This window comes from Mastomys coucha, unplaced genomic scaffold (assembly GCF_008632895.1).
Source record: "Mastomys coucha isolate ucsf_1 unplaced genomic scaffold, UCSF_Mcou_1 pScaffold16, whole genome shotgun sequence".
Classification (NCBI taxonomy): domain Eukaryota; kingdom Metazoa; phylum Chordata; class Mammalia; order Rodentia; family Muridae; genus Mastomys; species Mastomys coucha.
In genome coordinates, this window is record NW_022196898.1 from 18,648,972 (window position 1) to 18,666,348 (window position 17,377).

The 17,377-nt window shown below is 38.7% G+C and overlaps 1 protein-coding gene across 5 annotated transcripts in view; it reads right to left on the bottom strand.

Annotated features, from left to right (window-relative positions):
- Window positions 1-17,377, bottom strand: part of Ift80 (intraflagellar transport 80) — a 110,204-nt gene that overhangs the window by 4,010 nt on the left and 88,817 nt on the right. For all 5 annotated transcript variants that reach the window (XM_031374067.1, XM_031374071.1, XM_031374068.1 and 2 more), the window contains 6 exons: window positions 14,829-14,964; window positions 14,305-14,452; window positions 12,610-12,781; window positions 11,216-11,305; window positions 10,937-11,109; window positions 1,525-1,648 (listed from right to left, as the gene is read on the bottom strand). In XM_031374067.1, the coding sequence (XP_031229927.1) occupies window positions 1,525-1,648; window positions 10,937-11,109; window positions 11,216-11,305; window positions 12,610-12,781; window positions 14,305-14,452; window positions 14,829-14,964 (843 nt within the window). The remainder of the gene's footprint in view (window positions 1-1,524; window positions 1,649-10,936; window positions 11,110-11,215; window positions 11,306-12,609; window positions 12,782-14,304; window positions 14,453-14,828; window positions 14,965-17,377) is intronic.

A 17,377-nucleotide genomic window follows, 5' to 3' on the forward strand; every position in this document is an offset into this window, starting at 1 on the left:
TCCCCTCCCACTGCCACCTTAGATGATGTCATGAAGGGTAATTTTTCCTCAACTCTTCTAAATTCATAGTGATATAGATTCCTGTAACAAATGGCAGATTAAAAGAGAAACAAGCCATTGTGTGCAGTGTGCATGGCCCAGGGACTCTTCACTGAGAGACACTCAGAGCAGCGACTTAGAACTCTGGCTGATACAGCCCTGTCACAGACAACAAGCAACATAACAAGACAAGGGGCAGCAGCTTCTGTATTCTAGAGACAGGAAACCAAGGGAAGGTAACCAAATGGGAACAAGCTAATGGGGCGAGGCCTGGAGAGTCTTCGTTCTGGTGCCATCTCTGAACCGATTAGAAGCTGTCTCCAGGAGGCGGGAGGGTGGCTCCACAGTTAAGACAGCTTCTGCTTGGGCAGAGGACAAGTTCAGTTCCCAGCACTCACATCAGGCGATTACAGTCCCTGACAACTCAGCTCCTGGGACTCCAACCCCCTCTTCTTGCCTCCACAAGCACTTGGATAGATGCACACTGTACTACTACTCAAGCTTTTTAAAAAGTTGTCTTCAGTAAAACCTAATTTCCCTCTAGCCTGTGTTCTGGTAGGAAGGGCAGAGAATGGAACTCTCCCTCTGTGCTGTTAATGGCACACATCTATTCCATTCTTCGTTCTGAGATAATATAGATGGCTGTGATTTTAGCAAAATAGATAAATATGGATGATAACTAGATTATAGACCCAAATAATACCAGTACATCAGCAAGCAGATGTCAGCCACACAAGCTGTTTTTCTACGCTTAATTTTTAAATCAATAGGAAGTTTTAATTAACTTTTTTTTCTCTTAAAAATCCTGTTTTGTGCTTTTTGTTGTTAACTTTCAAATGGTATCTGTGAGAAAGAAAAGCAGAAGACTAGAACACCAAAGGAAATAGCTTGGTACAAAGTAGCCTGTTTGGGTTAAGAACAGGCCCAGAAGCCCTGCTGCTCTGGCCGAGCTTACAACTGAGGTACTATGCTCTAGCAACCGCTATATATTACATATAAAGAAGATAAGGATGCTAAGTTTTTGCTATTTAAAACGAAATTTTGAGCCAGAGATGTCTCCATGGTACCTGATACTCTTGCAGAAGGTGCAAGTGCAGTTCCTAGCACCCATGTTGGGCCCCTCACAATTACCCATGATGCTAACTCCAGGGGACCTGATGCCTTCTTCTGCCCTCTGTATACAAATTCACAGATACACATAATTTGAAATAAAAATGTTTTATAAATAAGCTAAAATTTCATTGATGGAAGGAATATATTTTGTGTGTTTTTCCTAAATGAGGGAAACAGATCTAAGAGTTAGCTTTTTAGTCATCTACATTATTTATCTAAAAATATCAAATAGCACTCAACCTCAAGACAAATTGATTATCAAAAAACTGATGTGCATTACTAAAAAATTAGCATATGATTCACCTTTTATCATAAGACAAAATGTTTTGTATAAGGCACACATACTACTGTAAAACACTGTATAATACTTACACCTTCTGCGTACTGCAAATATCGTTTATTAGTTTCCTGTTTACCAAATGTCTCCAAAAACTTTTGACGATAAGCAAGAACTGTATCAACATGGGTTTTGTATTTTACAGCCAATTCCAGTGCCCTACAACAAGAAGTTACAGATTGTCAATATTGCTGTGTCTATTACCAGAGTTTAGAAGTCAGAGGTAGGACAAATGATTGTTCTGCTTACCCTGCAGATTGGAAAGCCATTTTTCTGCTTTAGCCATCTATGTATTTTACAAAGCCCAGATGAAACATGACCCCTTCTTGCTGACCAGCTCCTCTTGTACAAATACATTTTTGCACATTATTATCTTAGCTCTACTTATAAGGTATGTATTACCAAACTTCTAATAGTCTCTACATTTTTTTGAATGAATCTAGTTTGTATTTCCCTTGGTGAGTACTGCAGAGGACATGTATGAAGACCACTCAACATTTTACAGGAAATTATTGTAAAATACAACATTTTATGAATCTATAACAAACTTATAGAATAAAAAGTGATAGTACTGTATCAAATTAAAAATCTTATAAAATACAAATTTGATATTACAACCAGTGACTAAATGTTATTACTATTTGAATCTTGGAAAGTGGCATGCTAGGCTGGCAAGGTATCTCAGCAGGTAAAGGCACTAACCACCAAGCCTGGTGGCCTGAGTTTAACTCTTAGATCACACATGATGGAAAGAACCAACTTCCCCAAGTTGTCTTCTGAGTTCTACCCATGCACATGAGCACAAATTAATCAATCAGTCAATCAAATAATTAAATTTAAAACATTTAAAGAAAATATTGAAAAGCCACTGAAATTTTAATTTAGTGTATCTATAAAACTATCCTATTTTAAAATAAGCCTTTAATAGCAGAATTACAAAAAGAAAAAGAATGAAAAGCAAACAGTAGCACCACACCAAAGCCACCCATTTATAGCAGTGATGACCTGCAAGGAGGTGAAGATGACCTCGGCCCAGCCTAGGGCTCAGCCTAGTCACAATCCTGCTCCTGACTCATACGACTTGAGTAGAGAGAAACCAAGCGGAGCTTGTGTTTCTACACTGTTTACTGCCATCCTGTTTTAAGACATGGGTGACAGTCACTGTAGTGATCAAAAGCACATTCATTCTCACACTTTCTAATATGCCATGACATGACTAGGACAATTATGAATTACCTAAGCCAGATATTATAGATCTGTTAGTTTAGACAAAACAACATTAATATTTTATAACTTGCAACTCTTCAGTATTAGCCAGACTAAGAAACATCTTTAGAAAGAATTTTCGGGGTCCAGCAAGATAACTTGGCAGGAAAAGGTACTGGCCACATAAATCTGGCAACCAACATAAAGGTGAAGAGAAAGAACCCACTCCACCACGCTGTCCTCTGACCTCCATGCACTGTGGCCTGTGGCCTGTGTCCTCTGACCTCCATGCACTGTGGCCTGTGCACTCACTACTGCACTCCCATCCAACCCCCTCCCCGAGACACAAACACACCACAATAAAAGTCTTAAAGTATTTTGAATAATGCTGTGTCTATTGACAATTGATAGGCAATTGAGCAAGCTATCAAAGATAATATAAAAATATGAATGTAACTCACCAATACCACAAATGGTAATACTAAAATGAAGAAACATGATTTCTTATAAAACATATCAACATATGCTATATATTATTGTCCTGGTGGTTTGAATGAGAATGGTCCCCAGAGGGTCATAGATTTGAATGCTTGGTCACCAGGGAGTATCACTATTGAAAGGATTAGGAGGTCTGATGGCCTTGTTGGGATAAGTGTGGCCTTGTTAGATTAAGTGTGTTACTGGGGGTGGGCTTTGAGGTTTTAAGAGCCCAGTGGCTTACTCTCACTGCTGCCTGTAGATCTGGATACAGAACTCTCAGCTATTTCTCCCACACCATAGCTACCTGTGGACCATCACATTCCATGCCATGATGAGGATAGGCTAAACCTCTAAAACTGTAAGCAATCCCCAATTAAATGCTTTATTTTATAGGAGTTGCTGCAGCCATGGTGTCTCTTCATGGTAATAAAATACCGACTGCCATGGACTCCCAGAGTTCTCTCATTTTGTGCAACGTTAAGTCTTCCAGAGAACAATGAGTCAAGCAGATGGGGGCTGGTGGGAGAAATAAAAGGCAAGGACTGAGTAGCAGAGGCTGTTATGAGCAATGGGGGCCAAGGTGTCTTACTCCTTCTAGTCTCTATCCACCCGAGCCTCTGATCCCGCTGAGCTAAGTGTCAGTGGAGACTCTGCTGAATCACACTACTGGCACTTTACAGTAAGTGATGGGCTGGGGCACCTTGCCTGCAGAAGTGAAAGCAGAAGTCATAAACAGACACTCTGTATTGGGGCTTTTAAAAAATTCTGGGGAAGTAATTTGGTATGCAAACATCAATACATTTAATTATGCAGAGAAGACAATGTAATATCTAATCCTGTATTCAAAGGTTAGGCCTCTATATTCTCTATATTACTGTCATTATTATAACAATAAAATATGCATTAATTATTTGAAGAGTAATGGCTAAAAGTAAACATTTACATATGTGCTATTTTAAGTATTCTCTAAATGAACACACACTGGGTAAAAAATGTTTCTCTACCACATTTAGGAGGGAACTTACTTCAAATTATATAAGGGTTTTGGGAACAGTATGTCTCTAGTTTTAAAATGGTTTGGCAACCAAACAAATGTGACATTAGATTCTAGGGCTGGAGTAAGTCCATGTATTTAAATAGGAAGAAGTTATATAAAAAGATATGATAACTTCCAAATATGATTTTTTGCATAACTTGAATAAATCAAAAGCCCTTTATATAACTTGCATAAGATTAGAAATTATTTTATTCACACTTATACACAGTATTAGTGCATACTTGGAGCTTTTGTTTCTTTCTCTCCTGAGTTTCTTAGAGAACAGTAACACTCAATGTACAAAGTAGACACCAAACAGATAAACTACTTACCTGCAAGTCTCTAGTCTGCATTCTAACAAGGTGCAGGCAATCTCCAAACACAAATATGAAATACAGATTTACAACCAGCAAGAACATGGTTTTCAAGCAGAGTAACACATGAATGAATTAAAAGTCATCCCTCTTCTAGAAGCTTTAAACAGAGGTAGAGTTCAGGGACCTCAAAAGCAATCTAGTGTGTTATTCAATACTTCCTTCTACCATTCTGGAGGTAAGATATCTAGCAGTGACCATCCACACTTGCTAATATTAGAAAACCACAGATGGCCAGTCATCCTGAAAATATTCATACTAAAGCTAAAGTAGCTGTGCTCCTGCTCCCTACCCCGTTAAACTTAAACCTGTAAGGCACTAGATTTAGGACAAATCTGTAGCTAATTCAGGGGAGAGACACCATAAGGATACAATCAACAATGTCGAGACGATAGGAAGTCCCAGTGTCTTCAGTGGGAAAGTTATAAGCAAACACAAAAAGAAATAGAACCTGTCTAAGAATGCATCAACTAATCACAAAATAGTGGGTTTTTTTTTTATGGATCACAGTTCAAACCATAAAAATGTTCATTAGATAACAGAGAAATAGGAACACTATAACACTAATTGCTGATAATTTTTAAGTATGCTTATGGTTATGGTATTATGGCAGCTAGAATCTTTTGGAGATATACACTTAAATTCTCACAGATAAAATGTGGTAATTGTAGTCTGTCTAAAAATATATGGTAGAAGGGAGTTCGTGGAGACTGTGTAATAGCTGATCACTGCTAAGGCTGATTGTGGTGGTCCTCACACTATTTGTTATGTGTTTTTCCATAACAAAGTCTTTTTCAACTTCATCCTTTTGGTTCTTCCTAACATATTTTGCTGAATATTCTTTTTCTCCCTTACACATGCTAGGCAAGCATTCTAACAACTAAGCACTACTCCAGAGTATAGTCTTTTGTGTGTGCAGTCAAGTGTGTGTGTATGTGTATGTGTGTGCATCTGTGTGTGTGGGGGAATGTGTGTGCATGTGTGTGTGGGGGGAATGTGTGTGTGTCTGTGTATGTGTGTGCGGTCAAGTGTGTGTATGTACGTACATCTGTGTGTGGGGGGAATGTGTGTGTGTGTCTGTGTATGTATATGCAGTCAAGTGTGTGTGTGTGTGTACATCTGTGTGTTGGGGGGGAATGTGTGTGTGTTTGTGTGTGTGTGTGTGTGTGTGTGTGTCTGTGTGTGTGTATGTCTGTGTGTGTCTGTGTGTGTGTCTGTGTCTCTCTGTGTCTGTGTGTATGCCAGAAGGTAATTCTGGGTGTGATCTTCAATTGGTTTCCACTTTACTTTTTGAATTTTTTTTATAATTAATTACATTTGTTCATTGATATTTTTATATATGTATAAAAAACATTCTTATTATTGTCATCTCTCACTCTCTCATCTCCCTCCCCATCCCTGTTATCCATCCTATAAATCTCCCACATTCATGTCTCTATATATGTGTTAAGTGACACACTGAGTTCAACCAGGGTCCTCTGTGTTACCATGATAGAAAATTATTCAATGGCTCCACATATCCCAGAACCTATCAGGAACCTATATTAGAGCAAGCAGGGGTGGGGCTGTAGGACCCCCTCCCCAGCCATAACTGATGGCTGACAGGGTAAGTTTGGAGCAGGTAACCACGGCTGCTGTGAGTTCAAGACTACATTGATTGTCACACTCAGACAAGCACATTTAGAAGCAGTTCTCTGTCTTCTGGCTCTTACGTTCTTTCTGCTCCCTCTTCAGAGATGTTCCCCAAGCCTTAGAGGGATGTTGTTATAAATATCTGGTTAGGTCTGAGCACTCACCTGTCACTATACTTTACTTTTTAAAGAAGGTTCTCATTGAACCTAGAGCTTGCCAATTCAGCTAAATTGACTGGCTAGTAAACCCCAGTGATCCTTCTGTCTCCACCTCCCCAGCACTGTGATTACAGGCACACGGCTGTACCCCACTTTTTAATATGGGTGCTTGGAATTCAAATAAGATCCTTAAATGATGAAGTGGTAAACACTTCCCCAGCTGAGACCTTTTCTTAAGTCAGACCCTAAATAGTGGGCACTCAGTAGGGTTGCACTTTGCTCTTCTCTGTCTGTACATGCTCATCGTTAACCACAGCCTCATATTCTCTACTGACTGACAATTCCTTAAAGGAATTATCCTTTTTGATAATTTTGATAGTTTTTATATTGAAGAATTCTGATAATTCCTCAAAGACTGAGAGCTCCCTTGAACTTTACATCTGTAAATCACACTCCCTGTAGGGACTCATGACCTTGACAAAGGATGACACAGTCAAGAATTTTATACAGAATAACCATGACTTCATACTTACCACATAACAAATAACCCACCAGGAAGTGCAGCTTTGGCCTGCACAGTGTGACAGTATGGGCCTTTTCTGCTGCTAAATGTGCAGGAATACACTGAAACCCTAGAACCCTTTCCTTTCACATGCACAACACCTCCGCATTTTTAAGCCATCATTTGATAGTATATCTCAACTACGAAGACCTTTGTTTGCAAGAATGACCACCTGCCCAGTCCTAAGAAAAATTATAAATATATGAAGTAAAGATAAGATCCTTTTGAAAAGATCCCTGTGCTTTATTTAGCTGTCAACCTGACACAAGCTAGAATCACCTGGGTAGAGTCTTAACTTAGGAACTGTCGACATTAGGTTGGCCATGGGCACTTCTGTCAGGTTATGTTCTTAGTTGTTAATTAGGAAGACTGACCCTGATTGTGTGTGGCATCATTTTATGGGCTGGGTCTTTAGTTGTAGGAAAGTGAAGAAAATGAGCTTGAACAGCAGCAAGCAAGTAAGCAAGAATGTCTATTCTCGCTGTGTTCTTGACTGTGGATGCAATAGCTTATGTTTCTCCCTTAACTTCGCCAAAATGATGAACTGTAGCCAAATAAACCCCTTTCTCTAAACACACACACACACACACACACACACACACACACACACATACACACACACACATACACACCACTATTTTCTCCCCTAAGTGGTTTCTTGGTCAGGATACTTCAATAACAGAAATTAAATGAGGACCATCATCAGCTACACAGACATGCAAATCTTTGAATTAATCAACCACATTATCACTTATCCTATATTTGAATAGCTTTGTACATGTTTCCTAATTTATATATTATTCTACCATATCTAAGTATACAAATATATGCATACACATATATGTGTGTATACATATCCTATATGTATAGGATATAATAATGCATATCCTACCTACTTATAGCTTTCATATTAGCCATGCCAGTTAAGAGTTTTACAATTAAAATCACCACCATAGATTTTTTTTTTCTTGAGTTTCTTCATCCTACATTCACAGTGCTACAGTCTTTGGTGGTACTCAACAAATACATAACACATGGCTAATAATATTATTTAGTAAAAGCTTATTAAATGTCACAAAGTTTGCTAAGATATTTTCAGATATAATTACTTCAGTTTCGATAACAAATTCTGAGGCTGTCTCACCATCCTAAATATAGGGAAAGTGAAATGTACAGTCTCATTAATCTGTCCATAGTCAGTAAGTGTGGAATACAAAATGAAACCGGCCTGACTTATAAAGCTCCCAGTCTTGATCACCCAGCACCTCTTGCAACACAAGACACAGTTAGATGACCACACATTTTACCAAAGAGGTTATTCTTTTTGAAGATCTCTCTGAAATATCTAAATATACCTCTGGCAGTAGACTCAATAAATATGCTAAATAAATGAATATGCAACAGGAACAAATATTCTACATAGTTTCAAAAATATCTGTAGAATGTGAAGATAGTGACAACATCTAAGTCTCTTCAAAGTTTCTTGGCAGGTATAATTACTTCCTTGATTATCTGAAGTGACTCCTTGCCACGGCTTGACATCAATACTACAAGCAATGACGACCTTTAATTCCATTTAAATGAGGTGGAGGTCAAGTGTCACATGGTTAGAGTTGCACTGAAAGAAGATCACTGTGGTTATAGTGTCCAGAATGGGTAGGAAAAGGACACGTTAGGGGTAAGGAGATTAGTGGTGGCATCACATTAAAGAACTCTGATCAGTTTAGACAATGGTGCTACTATGAAGTATTAGAAGCACTGGGGGTAGTGAGGGAAGGGAGGGGATTAAGATGGACAGAGGCTAAGGAAAATGCCAAAAGTAATTCCCAAATTTCTAGCTTCATGCCAGTGAAGAGATAATAAGGCATTATCCTGGATAATATATACGTATATATGCTTTCTTGGCATGTCTGAGGCCTGAGATTGGTTCCTCTGAAAGGAGACAGAGGAAATGTGAGAGAAGAGGCAAATCCAAATGCAAACACATTCACTACATAATGGCACTGTTAAGTAGAGAACTGGATAACTACTGGCAGGACACAGCACTCAATGAGATGTTTGTTTACATCTCTAAAGTGTATAGAAGGTAGTCAGAATCCTGGAACAATGTTCCTGGACCTCCAGAGGGTATGGAGGAACCAAAAAAAACAAGGTCCTCTAAATAAACATGATCAAAACTCATATGAAGTCACAGAGACTGAAGCAGCATGCACAGTGCCTACAACAAGGTCCTCTGCATATGAATTATGGCTTCCAGTTTAGTGATTTTATGGGATTCCTGAGTGTGAGAATGAGTAGGTCTCTATTTCGTGTGTCTTCTCTTGAGTTCTGTTTGTTTGTTGGTTGGTTGGGTTTGTCCAATTTTAAGGTGTAATATTAAAATACAGCAAAATAAAATATAAAACAAAAATTAACACCTTAGAATTAGAAAAGAACAGGCTTCTATGAAATAATAGTAAAATGTAAGAAAATAAAATATAATGAGATAAAACCATAACTATCTCTTAGAAGCCTGTTCTTTTCTAATGAAAGACAGAAAGAAGTGGATCCAGAGAGGAGGGATGTGCGGCGGAACTGGGAAGAGTAGAGAGAGAGAAAACCATAATCAGGTTATACTATATGAGAAAATAATCTATTTTCAATAAAATAAAAAGATACATGAGTTATTTTTGAGCCCAGAGAAAAACCCATAAAAGACATTTTGGACATGTAAAAGTATGTTTCATATTACATAACTTCTGGGACATGGAGTGACACAATTTTGTTCATTCTGAGATCCACATCTAAGGAGGGATAGGAGGTGTTTAGTGTGTCACAGCACTGACACACTAAGAGCAGCTGACACTTTCTCAGAGCACACTGATAAAGCTCAGTAGGGTGAAGGACACTTCGGAGCACTCTGTGCTGTAAACCTCTCTTCATTCCTCCTCACACACTCACTCTCTCCAGCCCCTTGGTTCTTCCTCTCACTGACTGACTGACTGATTGATTGTTGGGATCATGTAGTAGGTTTCTCTTCTTTCATCTACCTGCAGGTATGGTTGAGGCTGCCTCGCTTTACACTCTCTGGTCCATCTACTTAGCTTTGCTTCCACTGCTGCACTTGCTACTGAGTCTACAAGTCTACTTCCAATCTTGTGAGTTCAAGTCCATGACTGACTATTACTGGGCTCTATTTGGCCCTGGTTTGGGCCTTGAGGACAAACCTGAGCCTGGCTCCAGTTTTGTAAACTGTCTCAGTCACTTCCCCATACTAGAGTGACTCAGCACAACCTGCTTAAGCCTGCCTTTGCCTAGTTCCTGCTGATGTAGAGTAACTGTAACTGTTGGTTCCCTTAGTCACCCCATACCTTTCATCAACTTTCCCTTCCCCCTACGTCATGTCATCTCACCTCAGCAGAAAATTCCGCCTCCTTTCTCAGCCCTTTATAAAGAAAAGATTGATACAATAAAATGAGTTCCTGCTTGGGCAGACTCCCGGCTCGGGGTGGTTATTCTCCGGAGGCAGGAGATCCGAGCGGCAACACTCACCATCCGGCTCAGCCAGGAGAGAGAGGCTCGGCTGGACCAGGTTCTCTCCCTCTCGCACCTGGTTCTTCCCGGCAGAGAGCCTGTCCGGCAGACTATTACTACCGAGCTTATAACAGGCCTTTCAAATTCACACAGGATACACTATCTTCCCTCCCAAACCTATTAACAGTACCACTTCTGTAGCACCACAATTATAAATTTTGGAGGCATCTTAAGACTCTTCCCTTCTTCAGATCCCAACTTCTAATCAATTACAAGTTCATAAAAAGCATACATTTCCACAAATGACATTTCCAGCTTGAAAATGTTAAGCTTCACCAGACAGACTACTCACAAATATAAAATGAACAAATTGTCTTACAGCATTAGAAAATATTAAATATACTGGAAAATATAATTGTCTAAGTTGCAGACAGAAGAATACATGAAGGTCGAAGGGCCTCGGGACTGAGGCAGGGCTCTTATTACCTTTCCCAGTTATAGAGATTAATGTTGATCTGAATGGCTTGATAAATGAGGCCAGCCTGGAGAAGTATTGTTTCAGCCTCCTGGATGTTCCCACTGAACATTAGTATGTGGGCCATTTTTGACTCTCTAGATGGAAGATCTTTTATAGCATTGATGTACCGAACTTTATCAATCTAAAAAGAAGTGAGATATGTCTATCACAAGTCAGTAAGAATAGAAATATAATAAATGATGTTAAGAACAAAACTGTTATACATTACATAAATATGATTTACTTACTTCCCCAACTGCTGCATAGGCTATTTCTGCAGTAACCATATCTCGATTAGCAACTGCCATAGCCGCTAGGCAAGCCCACATGCTTTGTTCCTAAGTGAAATATTAAAAGAATTATCTCAAGTAGGTGGCTGAACTACCTATCAGCCAGCAGTTCTCAACCTGGTCACCACCCCCTTGAGGGTCTCATTTCAGATATCCTGCATATTAGATATTTACATTATTACTCATAATGTATTGCTATAGGCAGTGATTTAAATTCTAATGGTGATAAAACTAAGTAATTAATTTACAAATAAAAATTATGAAACACGGCATTGAAAGATACTGATAATAAAATAAGTTACATAGAAGCTAGGCATGGTAGCACACTTATAATCTCAATACTTAGTAGGCAGAGGCAGGCTGATCTCTGTGAGTTCAAAGCCATTCTGGTCTACACAGCAAGTTCAAGGCCAGCAAGGGATACATAGTAAGAACCTTACTCACAAAAAAACAAAACAAACAAACAAACAAATAATAACAAAACAAAAAAATTACTAAGTCTCTATTTAAAAACATTACCACCAGACAAAGAACTTATTTTGAATAACATTTTATAAAAAATTTTGTTTCTAGTTATTAAGGATTTCTTTTCTTGATAACTCAAGATGAGCTTCCAATTTTTTTTTTTAAGAAGTGGCAAGGAATATAACTTATAGGGAATAAGAGGAATAGTGAGGTTCTCACACAATGCCACCAACAAGCCACTGTAAGGAAAAACATCTAAATGCCATTCCACAAATATGTACTCGTCAACTGATAAAAAGGGGTGTGTTCAAGTATGTCTGGAGTATACTGGATATAATCAGTTAGGAAACGCTAATCTAAAACAAAGATTCCTTTTTTTTTTTTTTTTTTTGAGACAGGGTTTCTCTGTGTAAACCTGGCTGTCCTGGAACTCACTCTGTAGACCAGGCTGGCCTCAAACTCAGAAATCCACCTGCCTCTGCCTCCCAAGTGCTGGGACTAAAGGCATGTGCCACCACCACCCAGATAAAACAAAGAGTCTTAATCTCAGCTATGCAAGAGAAAATCTGAGGAGGCTGAGATGTGTAGCTCGGCTTCCTTCAGATGTAGCAAGCCAGAATCTGTGAGGGTAGAACTTAGGAATCTGATTTCTGGAAAAAACCCACAGGACTGTTCCATGTGCCAGTGTAGGAAACTGCTGGGCTAGTTACAGCTTCTTCAAAGGACATGTCATACAGCAGCATCTATTCCTCTGTGTTCAGCACGCTGTCCACATGTGCAGCAGAAGGTAAGGTCCTGCTCACAACTGTCTTAACCCTTACATACTATCATTACTCATCTCTCAAAAGGGAGACCAGTGTACGATATGTGCACAATACGTAAGGTACCTTAACAAAGCGGCAAAGCCTTACGGCATCTTCCCACTTGGAGCTGCTCACATACTCATGGAGGATAGCGGGGTACGGTGATATGCTGATGTGTACCAGGGAGCCATCAGCTCTTCTTATAGTTACCTGACTTCCAACAAAACTCACTATATGCGGGTTTTTACTATATTCACTGTTGAAAACAAAACAAAAAAATCTTAAAGCTACATTCTACACTTTTTTTGTATGTATTAAATTTGGGAAATAACTTTAACATTCATAATTTCAAAATTGACACCCACCATTTAACCCCAAACAGAATGTATTTTCAAATAAACATTTCAATATAACACATAAATGGATGTACCCTTGAAGCAAAATATACCAACAATTTAAAGTAGCAAAACTTATTCCATATTTGGTTGCTCCCCCACTGGCATCTGCAGTGAGCTTTTGTTACTGCTTGGAACCCTGTGGTAATGGCTTGTTCCCCAAAGGGGTTTGTCAGAGGTGAGCCCAGCAAGGCCTCCTCGGGGGCAGGATACTGTCAGGGAAGGCTCTCCTAGGACCCGTTCCCTCTACTCATCCCCGTTCCCAGCCCCACCATTCACTGCTGCCATATGCACTCTACTGCTACTGACCTAAAAGCAATGGGGTCAGTTGATCATGGACTAGAACCTCTGAAACCTTCGCCAAAACATCCCTTCCCTTTTTATAAAGATGTTTGTCTCATCTACTGTTCTAGTAACAGAAAACTGACATCTTCTTCCTTGAACCTTAGATGATGAAAACTAATAATTTAGCTATTGGTTTTGAAAATATGGACAAATGGATAAAAAAAAAAAAAAACAAAGTGAATTCCAAAATTACTTTCTATTAGTACAAACAGATGAACTTTAAATAAGACAACTGACATCTTTTCAGTAATTTGTTAATATTATTTTTCCTTATTTTTCTGACCGAGTCTTACTACGTAGCCCTGCCAGGTCTAGAGCTAACCATGCAGAGAAGGCTGGCCTAGCATTCACAGAGATCCTCTTGCCTCTGCCTCCTGAGTACTGGGATCAAACTTGTGTGCCATCACATCTGGCTACTTTATAAATACTTTTGAAAATAAGCCTCTTATTAGTGTCCCACTAGCTTTGTTGCAGGTGTGAACTTAAATTCTAAAAATACACTGCGGAACTTGCTGCTTAGACCTGAGGAGTCTAACTCACTGCTGGATGAAGAACAAGAAATATTTCTCTTAAGAATTTAGGAAGACTTTTCTTGACATAGTTAGGTGTTATTTTGTTTGTTGGTTTGTTTTTAAAGCTTTTCAGCAATTGTGGTTTACTCTACCTTTATCATCACTCAAAAATCCAACTGAAGAGACACATCATTGGGATTCTTAAAGTCAATGAAAATGTATAGCTGGATAGCTCTCACAAAGTATATCTTGCTGCAAAATCTTAAGACTGCTGGGTTAAAAAAATTACTAAATCAGAGTGAAAAACCTCACCTGAGCTATTATTAAACAAACCTGAAAGTTATACTCATTTATAAAACATGAGTAAATAGTTCATAATTTGTTTTCAATTTGAGTCTATTACTTAAATCTTAACTAGCTTTAGCTGAGCAATTTATTTAGTTGTGTCTGATTAAACTTTAAAAAAAAATCCAAGAAAAAGCAATTAGAACTTTATTTACAATATGGAATTCTGTGCAACACATTACCTTGCATCCCTTTCATATAATGTTTTAGGCAGAATGTCTCTGTCCACATAAACAGTATTAGGGTAATACCATACTGTGAATCGCGTGTCTTGAAGTCCACAGAGGATATTGCACGTATCACACCATGCCAAAGTATGTACCATGGTTCCTTAAAAACAACAGCCGTGTTCCATTAGTGTCAACAGATACTAAAATCTATCTTTAAAATCAGCTGACAGATAAGATCCTAATTAATATACTGGCTATATCTCTACTTTCTGCTTGTACGCAGATGCAAAAACTATGAAAAATGAAAATCCTTGAATCTTCTCCCTAGACCCATTCTGGATTTAATCAGTAGGTGTTTCAGTGCTGATTTAGCCATGGAGTTCAGTTTTGCTATTGAGACTGAGTGGCAGAGAAGTGAAGAAATGTGAGACTAAAAGTCATTCATTCGTCCAAACATTAAAGCTGCTAGGTGCACAGTAGACCATCTAAGAAAAGGGACAATAGTTACAAGTCTAAGTGCATGGAAATTCCTTTACCGAGTTTAATAATCTGTTCTTCTTTCCCAAATCGCTTCACTGAGGTGATGTAGAGATCTCTGTTCTTATCAATGAAAGCGATTTTCCTGTCATTGGTAAGTCCTTTTTGATCCAGAGCAATTTCTGAGATTTCATTCTGAAATCAAAAAGTATACAAGTATTAAATCCATTTTAGTGCCTGGCATATTGTCACTTTAATTCATTCTCAGCACATTTCTGTTCTTAAGGATCAGCTAAATCAACTGTGGTGGCATACACCTACTCCTGGCCCTCAGGAGCCAGAGGCAGAGGACGATGAATGGGAGGCCAGCCTGAGCCACAGTGCAAAATCCTGTATTGAGGAGGAAGAAAGAAAAAAAAATACAGATCAAAACAACAACAAAAATTAATTAAATGTCAATTACCCAGTTGTAATAACAAAATGTCTCTATTAACTTATTTCATTAATTTTTTAAGCCCATGGGACACAGATTCAAAGAAAAATAAGAGATGTTCAAGAATGGGAGAGGTTCCCAGAAAGAATTACTCCTTCTACAGTCATTTTAAACTTGTAATAATGAAAAATTCAAGAGCAGTACTAAAGTGTAGTTACTTTACTGGCAACGCAAGGTTCCTCAAAACAACATCAAAAGTATGTTCCCTGACTCTGTGGTGAGAACATCTGGGTCCTGTCCTTAGCTGACAGAATCAAAGGAGAAAAGTTCATATCACATGAGAGGTCTACCTTAATGAAAAGCTTTCTTAAAAAATTTATCCTGAATAGATTGCCTAACACCTATATAGCAAAGATTTGTTAAGTAAACTTTAGAAACACATGGGAGCATCTCATGTTTCTAGGACATTAAAATTTACAATTTTCTTTATGTTTTCTGTGAAACAAAAAGTATGCTGAAGGCATTATATTTCCCTAATGAGACCAATGGGCATTCAGTGATTTATTTTGGGGGGGGGTTGGGGAATGGCAGGGGGTTTGTATGTGGGAGGGGGGTCAGAAAAAGCAAATACCAAACAAGGCCAGAACTTACACCTTAGAATTCTATTCTAGCTCCAAGATCTCTGCTTTTCTACAATAATAAAACATTTCTGGAATACTGAATTAATCTATTATATTAGCTAGTAAGATGAAGTTTCATAAAACTCAAAAAACACTTCAGTATGGGTTCACTTATGCTTGATCCATGAGTGATTTGTATGCTGCCTACTGTGTCTAAAGACTTTGCTAGGAACTCTGAACTCAACAAGTATAATGATTACATTGTGTCTAGGGTTATATACATAATACCTGTGATGATTTGTATATGCTTGGCCCAGGGAGTGACACTATTAGAAGGTGTAGCCATGTAAGAGTAGGTGTGGCCTTGTTGGAGTAGATGTGTCACTGTGGGCGTGGGCTTTAAGACCCTCATCCTAGCTGCCTAGAAGTCAGTATTCAGTTAGCAGCCTTCAGATGAAGATGTAGAACTCTCAGCTCCTCCTGCACCGTGCCTGCCTGGATGCTGCCTTGATGACAATAGACTAAACTTCTGAACGTGTAAGTCAACCCCAATTAAATGCTGTTCTTTATAAGAGTTGCCTTGGTCATAATGTCTGTTCACAGTAGTAAAACCCTAACTAAGATAATACCTTTTAAAATAAAAGATATACATATACCTTTATGCAAATTTGTGAATCAGTCTTACTACTTTATATTTTTAAAAGAGAGCCCCTCTAGAATATAATTCATATTTTAAAGAAAAAATAACTCATGTTTCATGAATATTAAAGCACTATGATTCTAGTATTATAAAAACACGAATATTTCAAATAAATTATCTTTACAATTAAAGGCATATTTGCTGGCCTGGAGAGATGGTTCAGTGGCTAAGAGTGCTTGCTGTGTAATCATGAGGACCAGAGTTAAGATCTCAGCACCTGCATGACAAACCGGACACCTGGTGTATGCTTTAACCCCAGCTCTGAGACAGGGTGGGACAGAGGGTCTCTGGGGCTTCTGGCTTCTGGCTTAGTGGAGAAAAGTCAAGGCCTAGATTCATAAAAAGACCCTGTCTCAAAGGAATAGGTGTGGAATTATAGAAGAGGAAATCTGGTACCCTCTTTTGGCTTCTGTTTATGCGTGTGTGCAAATACAGACCCACATACAAATAAGTAAATAAATCTTTTTTAAAGGAGTGTTTGTCATCACCAGCAAAAGAAGCTAGTGTTGGTGTAATATTAGAAATAGGTACACAGATGGTTCTGGTTTCTAGGAAAGTTAAAGTCAGACATGGAGAGCAATGTGTATATACACAGAGGCCCTCCTCACACAGCAGAGCCCCCCCTCCTCTTGTCCAGCCTGCTCTCTCCTTCTGTTCTAGTCCTCCTGAGTCACTCTTTGCAGTGGGACATGAAAACAGTGTGTGTTCATTCAAAGTTTCTCCCTTGCCATGGACTGAAAATAATAATTTAGGTATGTTGGCATATGCCTGCAATCCTAGCACTTGGGAGGTAGAGACAGAAGGATCAGGAGTTCAAGGTCATCCTCAGTTACATAGTAAGTAAAGGCAAAATAA